Consider the following 16,609-nt stretch of genomic DNA (forward strand, 5'->3'; position numbering starts at 1 on the left):
TGCACGAATTCACTATAGACTACATATGTCTAGCTAATGTCTTCATTGTATTGTTTTAGAACATGTATGACAGAAAATGATCTTGACTCTCTGATTTGCAGATTACTTATCAGGTCGTGGATCAAGCAACATCCACGACAAAGAGAGTTGCAGGACATACGAAAGACAATGTACGTATATCTAACGTTACGTCAATTGGATAGTTGCATCTGATAATCTTTATAATATGACCATTCATATTAGTTATTAGTCGCTTAAAACAGTACGTACGATCAAAATGAAGGATGATTGAAATAAAGATGTCAAACCGAACTTGAAGTTTTATGAAAATTGTGTATTGATTTTATTGCTTACAAAATGTATTGTTGACAAAATTAATAAAAAAAATGTTGCAAAGAGTTGATGTTTGTTTAAATGAAAGAATTGAAGTACTGAACCAAGGCGTTTTCATGTGTGTTGTTTTTGTTTAAAGGCAGCGGAGGAGTCTTCCAACAAGTCTCCAGGTCGATCGGTGACAATTGGAAGGTCCTTGCGCGTCACGTAAATCCTGGTGTCACAGAAGCCGTGTTGAGGGGCATCGACAAACAATTTGACCAGAACGCCAAGGAGAGCTGTCTACATGTGCTGGAGAACTGGAGACAAAGGAACGGAAGAGACGCGACCTTAGAAACACTCATAACAGTCCTCAGAACCGCTGGACTTGCAGAAATAGCAGACGATATAGATGGTAATACTTCTCAATTATTATTGAGCGTATTCTAGATACATGTGCCTGTACGTTTATGTAAACATACTCCGATGGTATGCCACATTTCAAATAACTTAATGTCGCATCGGTTGTGTTGCCTCCTTGAAAATGGATGTATTGTTTTCAGTCTGTCTGTTTGTTTGTTTGTCTTGTTGTGTGTACAACTTTGTTCCCGATGGCCCAAGTCTACGGTTCGCCAAGGTGGCAGGAAATGGTATAATTGCAGACTTGCAGGATAGGAAAACTACTTTGGCTCGGGTCCAAGGTTGTTGCTGTAGCTTGGCCAAGTTGAAAAGTTTCACATTGGAAGGCAACCAAATGCGTGGAAGGATTACCCGGGAATTGTAAATATTGATAAACTGGCCAAGAAATCCGCGTAAACTTAGATCCCTGAAAGCATGTTGGTACGGGATCTTGGATGTCAGCGTTAATTTTGCGTTATTTATCTGCTGATTAAGGTACTCACGAGTTGCAGAAAAAGATTATGTGATATATGTCTTACACAGATGGACTCAGATTTCATCTTGGGGACAACGGAAAGAAGATGAAGACCGAAGCTAGTTGCCATGACGGAAGTGCCTCAGCAGAGTTTAGTACTACAGGTACTCACAACAAACAGTTATTGAAATCATTTTAGAACTAGTGAAACTGCAATTTCCAACGCAAAAATTGGACTCACCCAAAGTTTCGACTGCACAGCATCAGTCTTTGTCAAGGAATGAACAATCCTCTGCTGTCGTGACGTCACGTATTGCAGATAGAACACGTGACTCAGTAAGCAGCGGATCATACGTTGCAGGAAGTCTATTGCGCCCACCGTCTCTGTTCAGGGATGGTTGCAAAGCCCTGATGTAGATGACTTCTACCAACACAGATGAACTTTCAAGTTAAGTCATATTGAAAATACTCGTATGCTGCGTCTTTTCTCCGACGAGAATTGCAATCCCATCTCTGGGTCGCATCTCGTGTAACATTGATTATGACAGTTAAGGTTAGAGACATTTTCATAAAAAAAAAATTATATGAGTTGAAGAAACAGTAACAAACTGTAGAAAATGGTTGTTTCAAAATGTACAGGAATGAGAAAGAGGTTTCAAACAGTGGCGGATGTAATAGGCGATGGCTGGAAGGATCTTGCTACTTATCTCGGAAAGAATGAACGACAAATCCGCGGAATAGAACACCAACATACCGGAAACACCAGGGAGTGCTGCCTTCATGTGCTGGACGATTGGAAGCTTCAGAGAGGAAATCAAGTCACTGCCGAAACGCTCAACGCAACACTACGTTCCGCCGGGCTTGTGGACATCGTCAGTAGTATACAAGGTAAATTCTGTATGGTTTTCTTGATTTGTGGTAATTTCTAGGTAGTTCTGTTGTAATGTAGTTAGTAGATGTGAGATTGTTAGTACTTGCTAGCAAAATACCTCAAAATACCTACAAAAGGCAAGCAAGGCAATTAAAACGAGCATCAGTAGATATCTACTTAGCTTTCAATATCAATACGGTGACGAAACCAACCGCCGACGAGCACCCAACAATGCCTTTTTGATAACAAGTACAGTTGAAGTACGCACGACAAAAGCACAACTATCCCAATACTGCTGACCGACAATTATACGACGGATGTGAACTTTCATGTCTTTCAGTCCCAGAAATCCATGTTGCAAATGTAAATGATTTTACACGTAGCAAATGATTTCTATATTGAAATATTCTAGGTGACGTAGAAACAGTGAGACACAAACGTCAGCACGCTCAGCTCCTTGAGAATGCGAAGATTGTTGACAAAGCCTTGCAAAGTAAGGGATGCCTTCACAACCGTGTTATGTACAATGTGTATTATGCATCAGTATGATATATACAAACTATACATCTGTCGCTATCAAACTACGTGCAAAGATAAATAAAACAAAGATTTTCACCATTCAGTTTCAATTTTTCCGGTCGATTATTAAACCTTTCTTTCTGGACGGTCAGAATGCTATTAATGTGTTCGGTGGTCAAAAAGGCTATCAAAAATCCTCACTCGCAAATCATGCATATGGATGAGGAAATCAATGTCAATCATCCATTTCACTACTGGCAACAATAGCTGATTGGTTTACACCGTTATAGGCGGGGATTACGTTTGTTTTGGTCGCTCCAAGTGGAGCTATTTTTTGACGCGAACTTGCTCCTTTGATATGCGCGTCTTTTCTCCGCCCCCATTGTTCTCCGCTTACCAAGTTAACAATACCTGAGCTTTTCTGTCGGTCATTCTCACGCTGGAGCTCGGCATTGAAACCACCGTTTTAATTCTTTCTGAACTATATATTTGTCTATATATCATATTCACCCAACATGCTAAAACTAAACCTTAGGTGAGCAAAGATCGAAGGAGTTACCGTCACTCCCGGGTCACGCTTGGGACGGAGCAGTGGCCATCGTTTACAGACACAACCCGGACAATTATCCTTGCCTTTTTTTACACACACACACACGCAATTGCAACCTACGTGTTTTGATAAACGTGTTCTCTCAAATAACAAACTCCTTATATTCTCGTCATTCTGTAAATGAACTAGGTCCATACCAGCGCTTGACGTGGCGAATGTATCGATATCGGTAGTACGCTGGGCATTACATGGTAAACTTTAAACTGGCGTCCTTTGCCCCGCAATTTTCTTTGTTTAGATTACACCTTATACTATAGAATGTATTTGAAGTAGTAATAAAACGCATGGTAACACGGACGAAAGCATAGCAACCGCAATACCATGAAAATTCACCCAACTTACCGTGACCGCCATTGCCGGGCGCAGCTGCAAGATTCAGCGGGGGCGGCGTAGAGCCCGCCCGCCCGCCCGTAATATAAACACAACCCGGCCTTTCCTACGGAAGTCTAATATTCTCTCTCTCTCTCTCACTCCACACGCGCACACACACACACACACACACACACACACACACACACACAATTGAACGACAGAACACCAGTTTAGTTTCTTGGTGAAGTGAAATCTATATTTTGAACATTTGCACGGAAGCTTACCGCACACGGGAGAACGTAATGCACACTGACCTCTCGACAAAGTGCGTCTTCAAATAAAGATTCACGAACCGGCTTGTCTAGTCCTGTCCTACAAAATAACTAAAAAAATGAAGAAAAAAACTTCGTTCTCCGCTATTTGTAGAAACAATTTCATATTGCCGTGAATTTTGTAACAGAATCTGCAGTTCGCAATTCAGTAGGCTTCGTAACATTACACACCCAAGCGTTTGATGTGCTATCGGCGTGCATACGCTAGACGAAAAAACTCAACTTTTGACGCCCTTGGTAGAAAAATGAAAACGGTTCAATACTACAAAGAAACTATCAAAGAAGCACAGTAGTAGATCAAACTTTTATGAAGTAGGAGGTCAGATCAAGTCCTTGGTCAGATATGTAGTGTTGTTACCTGACAGCGGAACCGGATGAAACCGGTTTTCTCTTTTGTTTACAAAAGACGCCATTTTACTATTTGGGACCTCGTTCAAAATTTCTAAAATAATCTTAACTAAGGGAGAAAGTGCAGCTGCGAAAGTGCACTGAAGATCTTGTAGAATTATTGGTAGCTTAAATCTTGCAGACACAACAAACTGTACAAATAATTTGCTACAGCCGATTCTCTCTCAAATTTCGCGCCCGGGACGACAACAATGGGGCCACGCCAGCTCATTTCCATATCACTGCCTTCCCAGGTAAGTTGTTGTTGTAAGAACGTACGGAGGCGAGAAAAAACCGCTCTGATGTTCGCCGACAACCTAATTATAAGTCTAGAGCTTAGACATTCTTCCACGTGAAAATCTGAACAAAACGTACAATTCGTATTTTGAGCCATATCTACCGATAGTTTACACTTAAGCTGACCAAAAAAACTTCATCGTGAAGAAAAAACTATCGCCGCCATCTTGAAGAAAAATCAATCGATTCTCTTCCATCGCTGTGGAACTATGGGACAAAACGTAGTGAAAATGTCACAAAATTAGCTAAAATGTCGTAGACACTTAAAACTGCATAAGGTGGAATATTCTTAGAGGTCCTAAAGTCTAAAGCATAGGTCAAAGCTTTGCTTGGTGCGTAAAATAGAGCATTAAATTCAAAGTTCAAAGTTCAGTGACCTAAAACGACCTCCAATACGCACATGGAACAGCGGGCGATTTGAAGCGTTTTGCACATGGTCATCCCAAATAATTGAGATATTTTTAAGGCGAACTAATGTAATTTTCGTGAGCATATATTTTTTTCCTGATGTGATAATCATATCATGCGTTATGTTGGATGAAATTTGTGTTGTTTTTTTCACACCGCCACGGCTCGCGCGGGCCGGCATGTGGGCGGAGCACTCTGGCCTGGCAACGCGGATAATACCCTAGCAACGTGACCACCGTGGATATTAAACCTTTCTTTCTGGACGGTCAGAATGCTATTAATGTGTTGATGACACCTTTGATCTAATATTGCCATCATTACTGTCATAATCAGTTAGACAGTGATACCATTTGCCGATACCATGATGACGAATGGCTCACTTTGTGAAATCGTCAATGATAAATGAAATATCATAAATGATAAATTTTACTACTTTCTTTGCTTTAGAACCTTCACGTGATTATTCCGAACGAGACCACAGGAAAGTGACCATACTGTTCAAACGGATACCAAGACAGGGTACTTCTGGTAAGGACGTTTGGAAAACATTTTCCGTTTTTTCATCGCTTTTTCTATATCGCAATATAAATCGTAACAATATGACACAACACATACTGATCCACGGTAGATTTGTTTTACGTATGTCTTAATCCAAATAATTCATGAATCGAGTAAGCACGGTAGGATATGTAGGATATATTGATCACCTTCTGCGAAATTTCAGTTCTGATTCTTCAAGAGGTGAAAGTATGAAGCGATACTCCTTTATCAACACGTTGTTTTGAACACATATTGATATTGTGACGTTTTTAATAATTTGCAGGCGATAAAAAGCTGGAAGCAGTTTGCAACAAGGTAGTCATCTACATGGACAACTTGAAGGAACAAGGTATCTGCTCAAACTCCTTATTAGCAGAGCCATTTCATTCATCTAGTTACCGCCCGTCAATACGGAGCTATTGACTTTAGTGTGTTGTAAGTTTCTTTGCCTTGGTGCGTGTGCAAGTTTGTCTCCGCTGGCCAAGATCCAAGGTCACGTGATGTCCCCCGGGACACAGTGTAACTGGAGACTTGTAGGGTATACTAGGGCTAGTTTGGCCCGGGTCCATAGTTGGTACCACAGGCTCTCCTGAGTTCGAAGTTAAACATGAAGACATGAAATGCACAGGCGGAATAAGCATCAAAAACGCAATGCTAAATCCATAAAATAGTTCACAGAGGTATGAAATGTTCGAATTTGTTGCAGTGTTGCAATTATTGTTTCTTGGGATTACATGCATTTCAATAAGCTTGGCGTGTTTTAGAGAAGTTCAGATTTGCGCAAAAATGTTTTTGCAACAAAGTAGTAATTTACATGGCAATGCACATATTTTTACAACTTAGTTATTGTGTATTTAGAGAGGTTCAGATATACCCCGAAAGTTGAAGTTAAAGTTGCCCTGTGCAGATACTTAGGGATGGCGCCCATCTCTATTTCGAGTAGCCCTTGGGCCACACATGTGCAAGCCACTACATCAGGGGGCTGGACCGCTGGTAGTGATGTATGTTTCACTTCTATACTCTTTCTCAGAAGTGCTGAGTGCTAAGCAAAGAAAGCAGCATGTACCATTTTTAAAGTCTGTGGTATGAGTCGGCCGGAGATCGAACTCACGACCTACTGAATGCAAGGCGAACACTCTACCCACTCGGCCATTTCACCGGTAGTCCATTACATCAATATTGCATTTACTAATTGTTACTAAATGTTACCAATGATTGATTTACTATAAGGAAACTGGAGCACCTACGACAGGTTCGTGACCAAAGCCTCGCACCTCTACGAGAACAAGCCGGATGTCATGATACGCATCACACTTGAAGTAAGTCCATTCAAATCGTTGTCACACAAATCACTTCTGTGCAATATTGAACAAAATAATTATGTAGAATACGGGGATTTTTCAATGAAGTTTCGACAGGCAATAAACATCTTATAGTACTTCCGTTGGTATACGCAGACAATAATGAAACCAGAAGAAAACAGGGCAATAAACCTGGCGGTATTATGGCAGTAGATGTTAGGGGTTCATAGCCTGAGTATCATCCGTATTCTACCGGGGCTCCTTACACTCGCTACCCCTAGGGAAGCGAGTGTACGGAGCCCCGGTAGAAATAGGATGGTACCCAGGCTAAGGGATTCGAAAATTCATTTTGTCAACAAAACATTTTATCAATGTAAAATTGAATTGTATCAACATGATTTTGTAATCATACAGATTTACATTTTAACGTTACAAGCTCAAGTATCCTATAAAGTGGGATAATATTTACTGCTCTTCTAAAGCATTAGACGCTTAACGGAGTTTAAAATGCGCTGTTATGTCACATACATGTAGATGCCACATACAGAAGATATCAGATCGAAAACTGTATGCCCTTTGTCGGCGACCGACTAATATAGGCTAAGGATGGTAAGATTTTGCTGATTTCGGTCATTCAAATAATCAAAAATAAATATTGATTTCAATATTTTTGTTCTGAACATAGTTTCATCAGTTTGGTAAAATATAAGATACGAGCTTAGCTTTCAGCGCAAAAGCGCCACCTACATCAGCTACATATAACGGTGAGAACTCCAGTTAGAATTAGAAGCTCTGACGAAGGTGTCTGAGAGACATCGAAACGTAAGCAATTTAAGTACCCGCTGGTTGTGTAAAAAGAATTCCCCTATATCCTATATTTTTGTCCCTTTTCCAGGACATTGCTGCTAGCTACTACCGCGGTGACCTGTCCAGAGGAGACGAGAGAGTCCATTCTGCTATTGACCTCCTGCTGAAGACACGGGACCCCCAGCATCACCTGGCGCACCTCATGTACCTGAAGTCAGCCATCCTGCGGAGGAGGAAGCGATATGACGAGGCAGAGGGTGCCATCATCGTAGCCAGACAGGTAGGTGCCGTACGCGTCGATTCTATATCAATTTCGTAAAATATGCAAAAGGTATCTTACTCACTTGGTACAGATTCTAGCAGAGAATGATGGGTAGACATCCCTCAATGCTCAGTGTAATCATTTTAAGGTAACGTCATACGACGTAAGCAACAATGTGTATTTGTGAAAATTTGGATTTGTAGGTGACTACTACGTTACCAGTGACGGTTCTGTCATTCTGCACTGTTACATTCGTCGTGCGATCGTTTTACGATTTTACTGAAAGCATTCTTGTGTAAAATTTAGCTGTCTTGTTATCGAAAATCCCTTTTAACGTTCTTGTTGTGGACGCTTCTGTCACAGCCTGATTGAAAATGTTACGAAGTAAAAATGGTATGACTACGCCCAGGACTATGATCACGCTTGACTATGATGTCCTCTTCATTTCGTCATTACAGGGCCTTGAGTTCATTCAGGTCGGTCGAGACTCCGGGGAGATTTGGTACAATGTTGCTGCTCTCTTTGCGGAGGTTCTCAATGAGAAAGTAGTCGACCGACCAGACCTTTGGGAAAGAGATGTCGTGCCGTCCCTGCAGTCCGCCATAGATCACTACCGACGGAGTTTAGCAGAAAACGACGATGACTCGTGCCGAAACAAGCTCAGGCGAGCCCACATTCGCCTCTCCATGGCCTTGATGCACTGCTGGTCTCAGATTTCCACAGAGAAGGACGTTCAACAGAGAGCAATTCCCGCTCCTGACCTGCGCCGTGCGGAGAACAGCTTGCTTGAAGTTGAGAACAATCTCTGGGAGGACATCTCCGAACGAATGGAGTGCTCTTGGCTGTTGGCAAAGTCTGACCTGATGCGTTACAGAGGCAGCTACCGCCGAGCTGGCAAATAACGTGCTGGCCATCGCCCAGAAATCCAACTTTCCAGCAGAGAAGGACTTCGCAACAGATCGCCTTGGGCTGCTGAAACGAGCGACAAAGACGGACACTTCTCGTGTCTTGGAAGAGGAAGACATCCTTCGTGATCTGTCTTGTGCAACATCCGACGATACTTCACCCAGAAATTTAGCGGTAGAAAAGGCGAGTACCGCCGATTTTTGCCCTCCCCCCCAAAAAAAGAAGAAAAAAAATAGAAATTTGGTAGCCTTTTGCAGTATGTAATTTTGCTGTATAGAAATTGGTAAGGACTCCCATGTACCTCTTTGATGTAGCTCCTGATGTCGTGTCCTTTCTCTGTCTCGTAGGTGCTGAAATCTAACACTGACCCAAGAATGTTTAATGATCTGTTTTTGATTGTCTTTAGGGATGTTAGTTCAATTATATGGATGACATTCACTAATTCGAGTGCACGTGTGCGAAAAAAATAAAAGCTTGGCCAAAGAAAAATGCCTTCGTGATGAAATCCTACATAAAAGTATATTCTAAATTTGCGTTCTTCCATATTTCTTTTTTGCCTTCGCGCCAGCGGCATGGCCTTGTGGCCACTATTTTCTTGGTTGGATGGTTGGATGGTTGGATCGATGGTTCAAACAATGTTAACCCAGCCCTTCCAAAGGCCCTTCCAAAGGCCCTTCCAAAGGCCCTTCCAAAGGCCCTTCCCAGTTCTCTTTCTCGAGGACAAACTTACGGCTTAGGCGACCAACAGTACATCCCCGTCAAGCTTTATACCTCCCCTTTACGCATTTGATAACAGTTGTGGTCGGTACTGAAAGCCTCTTAAATCTGGTTACATCGAATGAATGAAGCGTTTGTATATGGTGATATTTCAGATCCATTGGAGTAAAATATAATCAAGTGAATTATCTCGTATAATAATTTGCATTACCTATTCATAAAGATGAAATAAATGCCTAATTAGACCAATGCAATGCATGTGAATATATAAGTAGGCAATGACGTCATCGAAACGTCTCAAGAACGTTTGACTATGTATTTCAACGCTACCACGAAAACCCTCTGCCGTACGGCGATCCGTAAATTTACTACCATCTTCCCACACCCGCGGTACAAAAACTATCCGGTTCTAGAGGCAAATTTACCCATCAAAATAAAGGATATAAGTTTCTCTTTCTTGTGATGTGTTTCTTTTGCTTGAAAATTGTTTAAAACGCCAGAAATTTGCCGGTGAAAACGGCGCGCCGTAAGCGGGGAGGCCCCTCAGAAACGGAGGATATGTGACTGAAGCGGCACAAATAGAACCTTTTTTGACGCTATGGATGAAGAATTTCAAGGTAAAATACTTGATACAATTTGTAGTGTTTGGGGGAGGGGGGCATGTTGAAGAAAATGTGCTTTTGAACAATTTTTTCTCAAGTCAATCCCAGCAATATAATTTCTATGCAGTGTTTCTTTATCCATGTTTTAGTCATGAAACTTACATGTATGTAAAATGTTTCTTAGTAATTTTTTCTTATTAGTTTATTGCTTTCTTTAGCATATTTTACAACTTGTCCTAATAAATTTAGTGTTTACACAATGTCTACCTATTGATATTTTATCTCTTATTAGTACAAACATCTGTCTTCTATATTTTATTACAAATGTATCTAAGTGTAAAGTTGTACTGTTGATACAGTGTAACATCATGGCTCAACATGAAAATAATGCGATATATTCACACACTTACCTTTCACCTTGACCAAGTTGACCTTGTTATAAGGCAATTAATATTGCTGATATTCTATAGATGTGACATTGTTGGTAATATAAGATACCATAATGTTGTGTACATTGCAAAAGTATATGAAGTATGATATTTAATCTTGTACAATGCGACTCAACTGGTGCAAAAAACACCATTGACTGTAACCCAAAATGTGAACTTTTAAACCCAAATTTACTTATTTCTTAAAGAATAAGGTAAGATGACAATTATTGTGTGAAAGGACACCAGTGGGTGCTGCATACATCGACCCTGTGTAAAAGCATAATAAAATGCCATGAATGTTCAGAACTCTGTGGAGTGATTCTATGTAGTACATATTACGGGAAAATAAGATAAAACAAGCTTTGCAGCCTTTACTTACCTTTTCATCACCCCTCAAAAAAGGTATTTTTTTTATTTTCATCGTTTATCGCGCAGCCGGCCATATCTGAGGGTAGGTTTTGGCAACTTTGTGGAGCCATATCTCAGCAACCCTTCAAGATATTCGCTTCATCTAAAAAGCATTTTACTCCTCTTGGTTAGCTCTTTCAGAAACAGTAAAAACAGTCCTGGTCATTGTATTGTGTTTTTGCCAAGGCACAGCATTTTGCCTTGCCGGGCTTGAAGTGCTGACCTACTTTTCCTGACGATATCCCTAACACGCGGCAAGGCACAACTTTTTTTAAAAGATTTCTTGTTTGCCTTGCCGCCAGGCAAGGCTTTACGCCAGCTTTCTTCCATGGATCCATGGATCAATGGACGGACCTTTTAACCCAGCCCTTCCAAAGCCCCTTCCAAAGGCCCTTCTTTCCTTGCCGAGTTTCATGTCTTAGTTAGACAATGGTACATTTCAGGCGAGTATTAAAACGCTCTTCTAGACGCATGTTACTGTATGTGGTCCAGCGTAATAAATCTACGCTTTAACTCACCATGTTTATATAAAGATATATCACAAATTGCATCAGAAGGAACTTAGTTTGTAATAAAAAATAATGCATATTCATTGTTGGTCAAAAAGTTTTACAAAACCTGTTTAATGTGCCAATAATTCATCTGACATAAATTATGATAATGAGGGGGGAGGGGGGCGACATGTGGAAGTCGGGATTTTTAAGCGTAGAATCTAGTCTAACTTACCAAAATAACATAAAATACGCGGCAAGGCACAGCTTTTTTAAAACGATTTCTTGTTTTCTTTGGAATTGACTGTCTTTGATATTAGAATCAGTTTTCCGATATTTACGGCCCATGCATGTTTGCTCATTTTGCAGCTGATTTGTACGATTTACAGCATGAAGATAAACATTCAACCAAGGGCTCTAGAGACTCCAAAGGAAGCGATATCTTAGAGGGGACTTACTCGCTATGAATTCCGGGGGGAAAAATATCCCGATGGGGTTGAAAACGCCCCTGATTTCGATCCGGGTGGAATCATAGGGGAGGGCAAGATGGTTGTGACACCGGACAAAACGTGACGCAATCAACACGGCCTAGCTGAAATAGAAATAACTTTCCCACTGTAACAAGGCAAAATACATCAGATTCTATGTCTTTGAGGATATAATTAGGCACAATATGGTACTGAAGCTACTAATTTCAACAGTGCCACATACAAGGAAAACTTGATAAACTTCACAAACTTCACAAACTTCAACAATTATAGTCAGCTTGAATAATCTGTACGTTATTAGATAAATAAATGAGGTATTCAGTTTATTGTACAACCGATATTAGTCGTTCGAACTATTATATAAACAAGATGTAGAGCTGCTCTCCACACGTCAAACTTCTCTCAGAAAGTTCATCTAAAACATTGAGGTTCCACTGCATGTAGTACCCGTACGTATCGCTAGGAGGCCCATTATCGTACTTGGCCTCTGGACGACCACTACCCACCTACCAAATGCCATGAGACGATCTATCCATGACAAACAAACACACAAGCATCAAAGTTCCACTGCCGTACCGCAGGGAGCCGCCAGGAGACTCATTCTCTTACATAGCCTTGGTATCCCCGATACTTACATCTATCAACATTTTCTCGGGTTACGCACACATACGCACACACGTCGACAACCACCCTAACAAAATTTTAAAAAAAACATAACCTTCTGCAATGGAAACAATACAAACCTCTTGTATTTTTTCTTCAGAATCGTCTTATTCCATACCATGTTCCGGAGCATGTTCCTTGGGACCACCATGCACACAAGTAAATTGTTATTTATACTTAATGACGACCGTCATCTTTTTCCGACATACATAGGTGGCGTTAAGCTGAAGATATAGATTTTGAATGGTATTCTGTGATCCAAACGCTGTATTCTATAGTGGACTGATTTGAAACTTAGTAAATTCGGCATAAGGGACTACCCAAATATATTCAAAATAGACCAATAAATAAATGCAGCGTCATTAATTCTGTGATCCAAGTGTTGTATTCTGTACTAGTTTATGTACAGTGGACTCAATTAAAACTTAGTAAAACTCAGATGAAGGGATTATACAAATATATTTAAGATAGCTCAATAGATAGATGTGCTAAATTAATGATTCATTAATTAATGATTACTCCTATGTGATTTGGTAGAAAACTATCTCCCTATTAGCATCACAGCACCCACACATTATAGAAAGGGTGGGATACTTCGTCTTTCACTGTCTCAGGAAAAGAAGTCGAACCCAACAAGTTACAGTTTAGAGTTAGCTTTTTAGACTAGTGTAGACATATTCTATACTGTTATGTAAGTTCTATACTGTTTCTTTTTTGTCGCCTTTCATGTAAACGACAATTAGCCCTCGGGCAGGATCCAACAAGTATGTAAATGAGTAGTTTACACAAGTAGCATGTCCATTAAAGGACATGGAGGAACGCCATTGGTCCATCTAACCAAAGTAGTTGTCTGCTCAAGTTATCATATCTAGTATCAACTTATTATATCCAGCAATTATGTAACGGGGGCCGCCCTAAGACGGTTCCCGTCGTAAGACGGTACGGATTTTTTGCTGATCTTATTATCCATAAGTACATCGTGTTTGTTGCCACTGACTATGCTGATTACAAAGGTAAATAAACCAAGTTCATGCACACAGCTTTAATTTGCATTCCAAGAATACTTCAACATATTTACTTCATCTTTTTTTGTAAAACAGAATTCTAACAGTAATGTTGACAGTGCTGAATCACTGCGATCACCGGCCTCTGCGTATTGGCGGCTCGTGTCGCTAACTATACGAATTCTTCCAAGCAGTCACACAACTGCCATGATACACATAAATAAAGCTCCATAAAACACTACGAATATGGGTCTTCAAATGTTTGTTAAGTAGAAAAGCAACCAAAAGGAAGCGACATAAACATTGCCACCATTGTACTCCCAGGGGAGTGTGGCCGTGAAGGTGGCAGACTAGAGAGCGCTCCAAAGATTTATTTGACTGTAACAAATGATTCGTGCTGTCTATGAAAATACGACTTGATAGAGAGATTTAGATAATATTTTCATATAATCAGGCAGATTTTTTTTTATGTTGGCGGTGTGTTTTTTCGTAATGTTTTTTTTTAGTCGGGCATTCACAATCAGTGCATTCAGCCCATTGGCCGTAAAAACATCAGCTGGATTGTTCTAGGTACAGCCTTCCTCATGTGAGACAAGAAGTACATACAGTCACGATTTTACTGTCAAAATTCAGTCATCAAAATTTGACCACTCTCAGGCAACTAGCGATGGAGCGCCATGAGTTTGAGCGCAAGAAAAAGCGTACCGTGTTGGGGCACCTCCCGTTAAATGAGTGATTTACACAAGTATTCATTAAAGGACATTATAGAAGAATATAATTGCTCAATCTAAAGTAAAACAAAGTAGTTGTCTGCTCAAGTGATGCAATCTCTGTTTTATGGGCGTGCCATGTCGACCCATCCAAACCTGGCTCAACCATGTAAAGGAAGTTTGAAATATCCCTCATTCGATTTCATGACTGATTCCAGCAAGTTCCCTTTTCGACGCTGATTCTATATCAATAATTTAGATGAGACATTGTACATTGGAAGTTGGCTCAAGTCAAACCATAAAATCAGAAACCGACCATGTTTTCCCGTGTAGTGTAGGGTGCATTTCACCCTCTTTCGCGATTTCTGTTTACACCCATTTCCTCTAGAACAAAGATTATGCAAATATTGCAATTTAAGTAGAATAGAGGATGACCGTCATTTTTCTAAATAGAGTGTAGTCTGTATACCGTAGAGAGATATTAACTGTATGAGGTTGTACAAAACCTATTTCTTTAGTTCATACACTCATTACAAAAATTCATATTTTGTATAACGCGGAGTATTTTCATTGTCGACGGATGGCTTGCCACCCCTTTGATCTCTAAGTTTACCATATCTGTAAAAAATGAGAAAAAGACTTGGCTTCATGGGTCCGAATGACAAGTCGACTGCAAGTTTGGTGTTCTATCGGCAGCAAGCTACCAGCAATGATTAGACTGTTTGTAACGCAAACGCAAAAGCGAACGTTACCATTCAACATAAATGTTTCTTTTTTACGACATTGTACGACTATCTGTTTCTCCACATCTGTAGGTTCATGAATCGATAACCAGTTACTTGTTTGGTGTTTTCAAGTATAACATACTGACGTACTTCAAATCAAATAAATGAAAAGGTACTTTTAAGTTAGTCTGCTCTGAATAGGGATACAATTTAAGTTTCGTGGAAACCGCAGTGTTGTTAAACTGAATCAAAAGCCGCTGTAAAATGATAAGAAATGCATCCAAAATAGCTTTTCAGTGATAAAAGGATTTTAACTTTTGATGCTTGGTGAAAATAGGCAAAATATAACCTTGATACTGTTGATGGCATGGTGGTGGCATTGTTGGGGCACTGTTGGGCACTGTGGGGTCATCTTGCCACTTGCGTTATTTTTAACTTGATAAATCTTCGAGCTTGCAACCGGCACCTCTAGGTTCGCTTGAGGCACCTCTAGATTCTATGGGGCACCTTTAGGTTCCGTAACGGTTCATCTGCCTTATCGAACCCCACAATGCTGCAGAGAGAGTGTACCTTACTTAAAACACAAAGCAGATGATGCGGTTTCCCACCCATAGTGATGAGTCCGTGTGAAGATGTCATACCACAACTTATCGGCAGAGGGTGCTTCTGCACTCAGAAAACACAACAGCATCACGGTGACCTTGCAGTCCACATCAGGAATCTCGCTAGTGGTGGAAGGTCACGTGCATGGCTACATATATTAACTAATAATGAACAAACACGTGACAGACAAAGTTTCAGAGCTACGCTATCTTTATTGCCAAGTTGCCCTTATTGTCCACATTGCAATTGTAACATGGGGGGGGGGTAAACTCCATGGCCGTTACAACGTAAATGAAATCTAATAGCGTAGTTTAAGTCACGCTGGTTCAAGCCAATGTATCTTTTTAATTTTACCTCATGAGCATAACATAACCTTAGCTGATATACATTTATCATACGCAGCATTATTTCATGGCCACCGTCTTGACGGACTCTTGATAGCTGATCTACAGAGGACCATAAAGATTGTGAGTTGGAAAACAGCACACAATAGAAAGCCCAATAAAAACACCCAAACACGTCAAAAACAGCCAAAGCTGAACCTCTACTTGGAGAGCAGACACAAGTACGCAAGAAGAGTTTTGTTCGCGGTTTCCACAAGAAATTTGACTCTAATACAACTGGCAAACCAGGAATTGCTTAAAGTAGCTACAAGGTTTAAAGCGAGTCAATTATCGATAAATACTAAGAAAAAAATTTTCCAAATTTTCTGTAGTAAGAATAAAAGTTATGATATTAGTAAGGCCAAAAGTTTCTTACCGAATCCTATAACACAGGGGAAACTAAATTTTTGGGGTAGTATTGGATGAAAAACTAAACTGGAAAGCCCATGTCTCTGCCGTAAGTACAAAAACTGCTAAAACAATTGGTGTTATTGGGAAAATCAAACACATTATCCCTCGAAAGACCATATAAACTATACACAACAGCCTTATATAGCCGTACTTGTCCTCCTGCAATATAGTTTTGGGATGCGCTTGCCGTACAACCCTACACCCTTTTATAATCCTAAGAAAGAAATTCACGCGA

The 16,609-nt window shown here is 40.4% G+C and overlaps 2 protein-coding genes across 3 annotated transcripts in view; both read left to right on the forward strand.

Annotated features, from left to right (window-relative positions):
* LOC118404861 overlaps window positions 1-762 on the forward strand; it is a 4,623-nt gene extending 3,861 nt beyond the window's left edge. The window contains exons 3-4 of the mRNA XM_035804240.1: window positions 102-170; window positions 473-762. Of these exons, the coding sequence (XP_035660133.1) occupies window positions 102-170; window positions 473-762 (359 nt within the window). The remainder of the gene's footprint in view (window positions 1-101; window positions 171-472) is intronic.
* Window positions 763-1,260: 498 nt separating this feature from the next.
* LOC118404946 lies at window positions 1,261-9,391 on the forward strand. Of its 2 annotated transcripts, XM_035804349.1 has the most exons (8): window positions 1,261-1,350; window positions 1,826-2,074; window positions 2,470-2,550; window positions 5,370-5,450; window positions 5,746-5,811; window positions 6,693-6,781; window positions 7,659-7,850; window positions 8,291-9,391. In XM_035804349.1, the coding sequence occupies exons 1-8, from the start codon at window positions 1,293-1,295 to the stop codon at window positions 8,732-8,734; spliced, it is 1,260 nt and encodes a 419-aa protein (XP_035660242.1). In that variant the 5' UTR covers window positions 1,261-1,292; the 3' UTR covers window positions 8,735-9,391. The 2 variants fall into 2 exon arrangements, with proteins under 2 accessions (XP_035660242.1, XP_035660243.1); XM_035804350.1 differs by lacking the exon at window positions 2,470-2,550.
* Window positions 9,392-16,609: the final 7,218 nt, after the last annotated feature.

This window comes from Branchiostoma floridae, chromosome 17 (genome assembly GCF_000003815.2).
Source record: "Branchiostoma floridae strain S238N-H82 chromosome 17, Bfl_VNyyK, whole genome shotgun sequence".
Lineage (NCBI taxonomy): Eukaryota > Metazoa > Chordata > Leptocardii > Amphioxiformes > Branchiostomatidae > Branchiostoma > Branchiostoma floridae.

Bases quoted from the DNA above. Each gene is read 5' to 3' on its own strand.
- LOC118404946 (XM_035804349.1), top strand. From the start codon at position 1,293: ATGAAGACCGAAGCTAGTTGCCATGACGGAAGTGCCTCAGCAGAGTTT. The intron at 2,075-2,469 runs GTAAATTCTGTA...GAAATATTCTAG, and splicing joins CATCGTCAGTAGTATACAAG to GTGACGTAGAAACAGTGAGA. The intron at 7,851-8,290 runs GTAGGTGCCGTA...TCGTCATTACAG, and splicing joins CCATCATCGTAGCCAGACAG to GGCCTTGAGTTCATTCAGGT.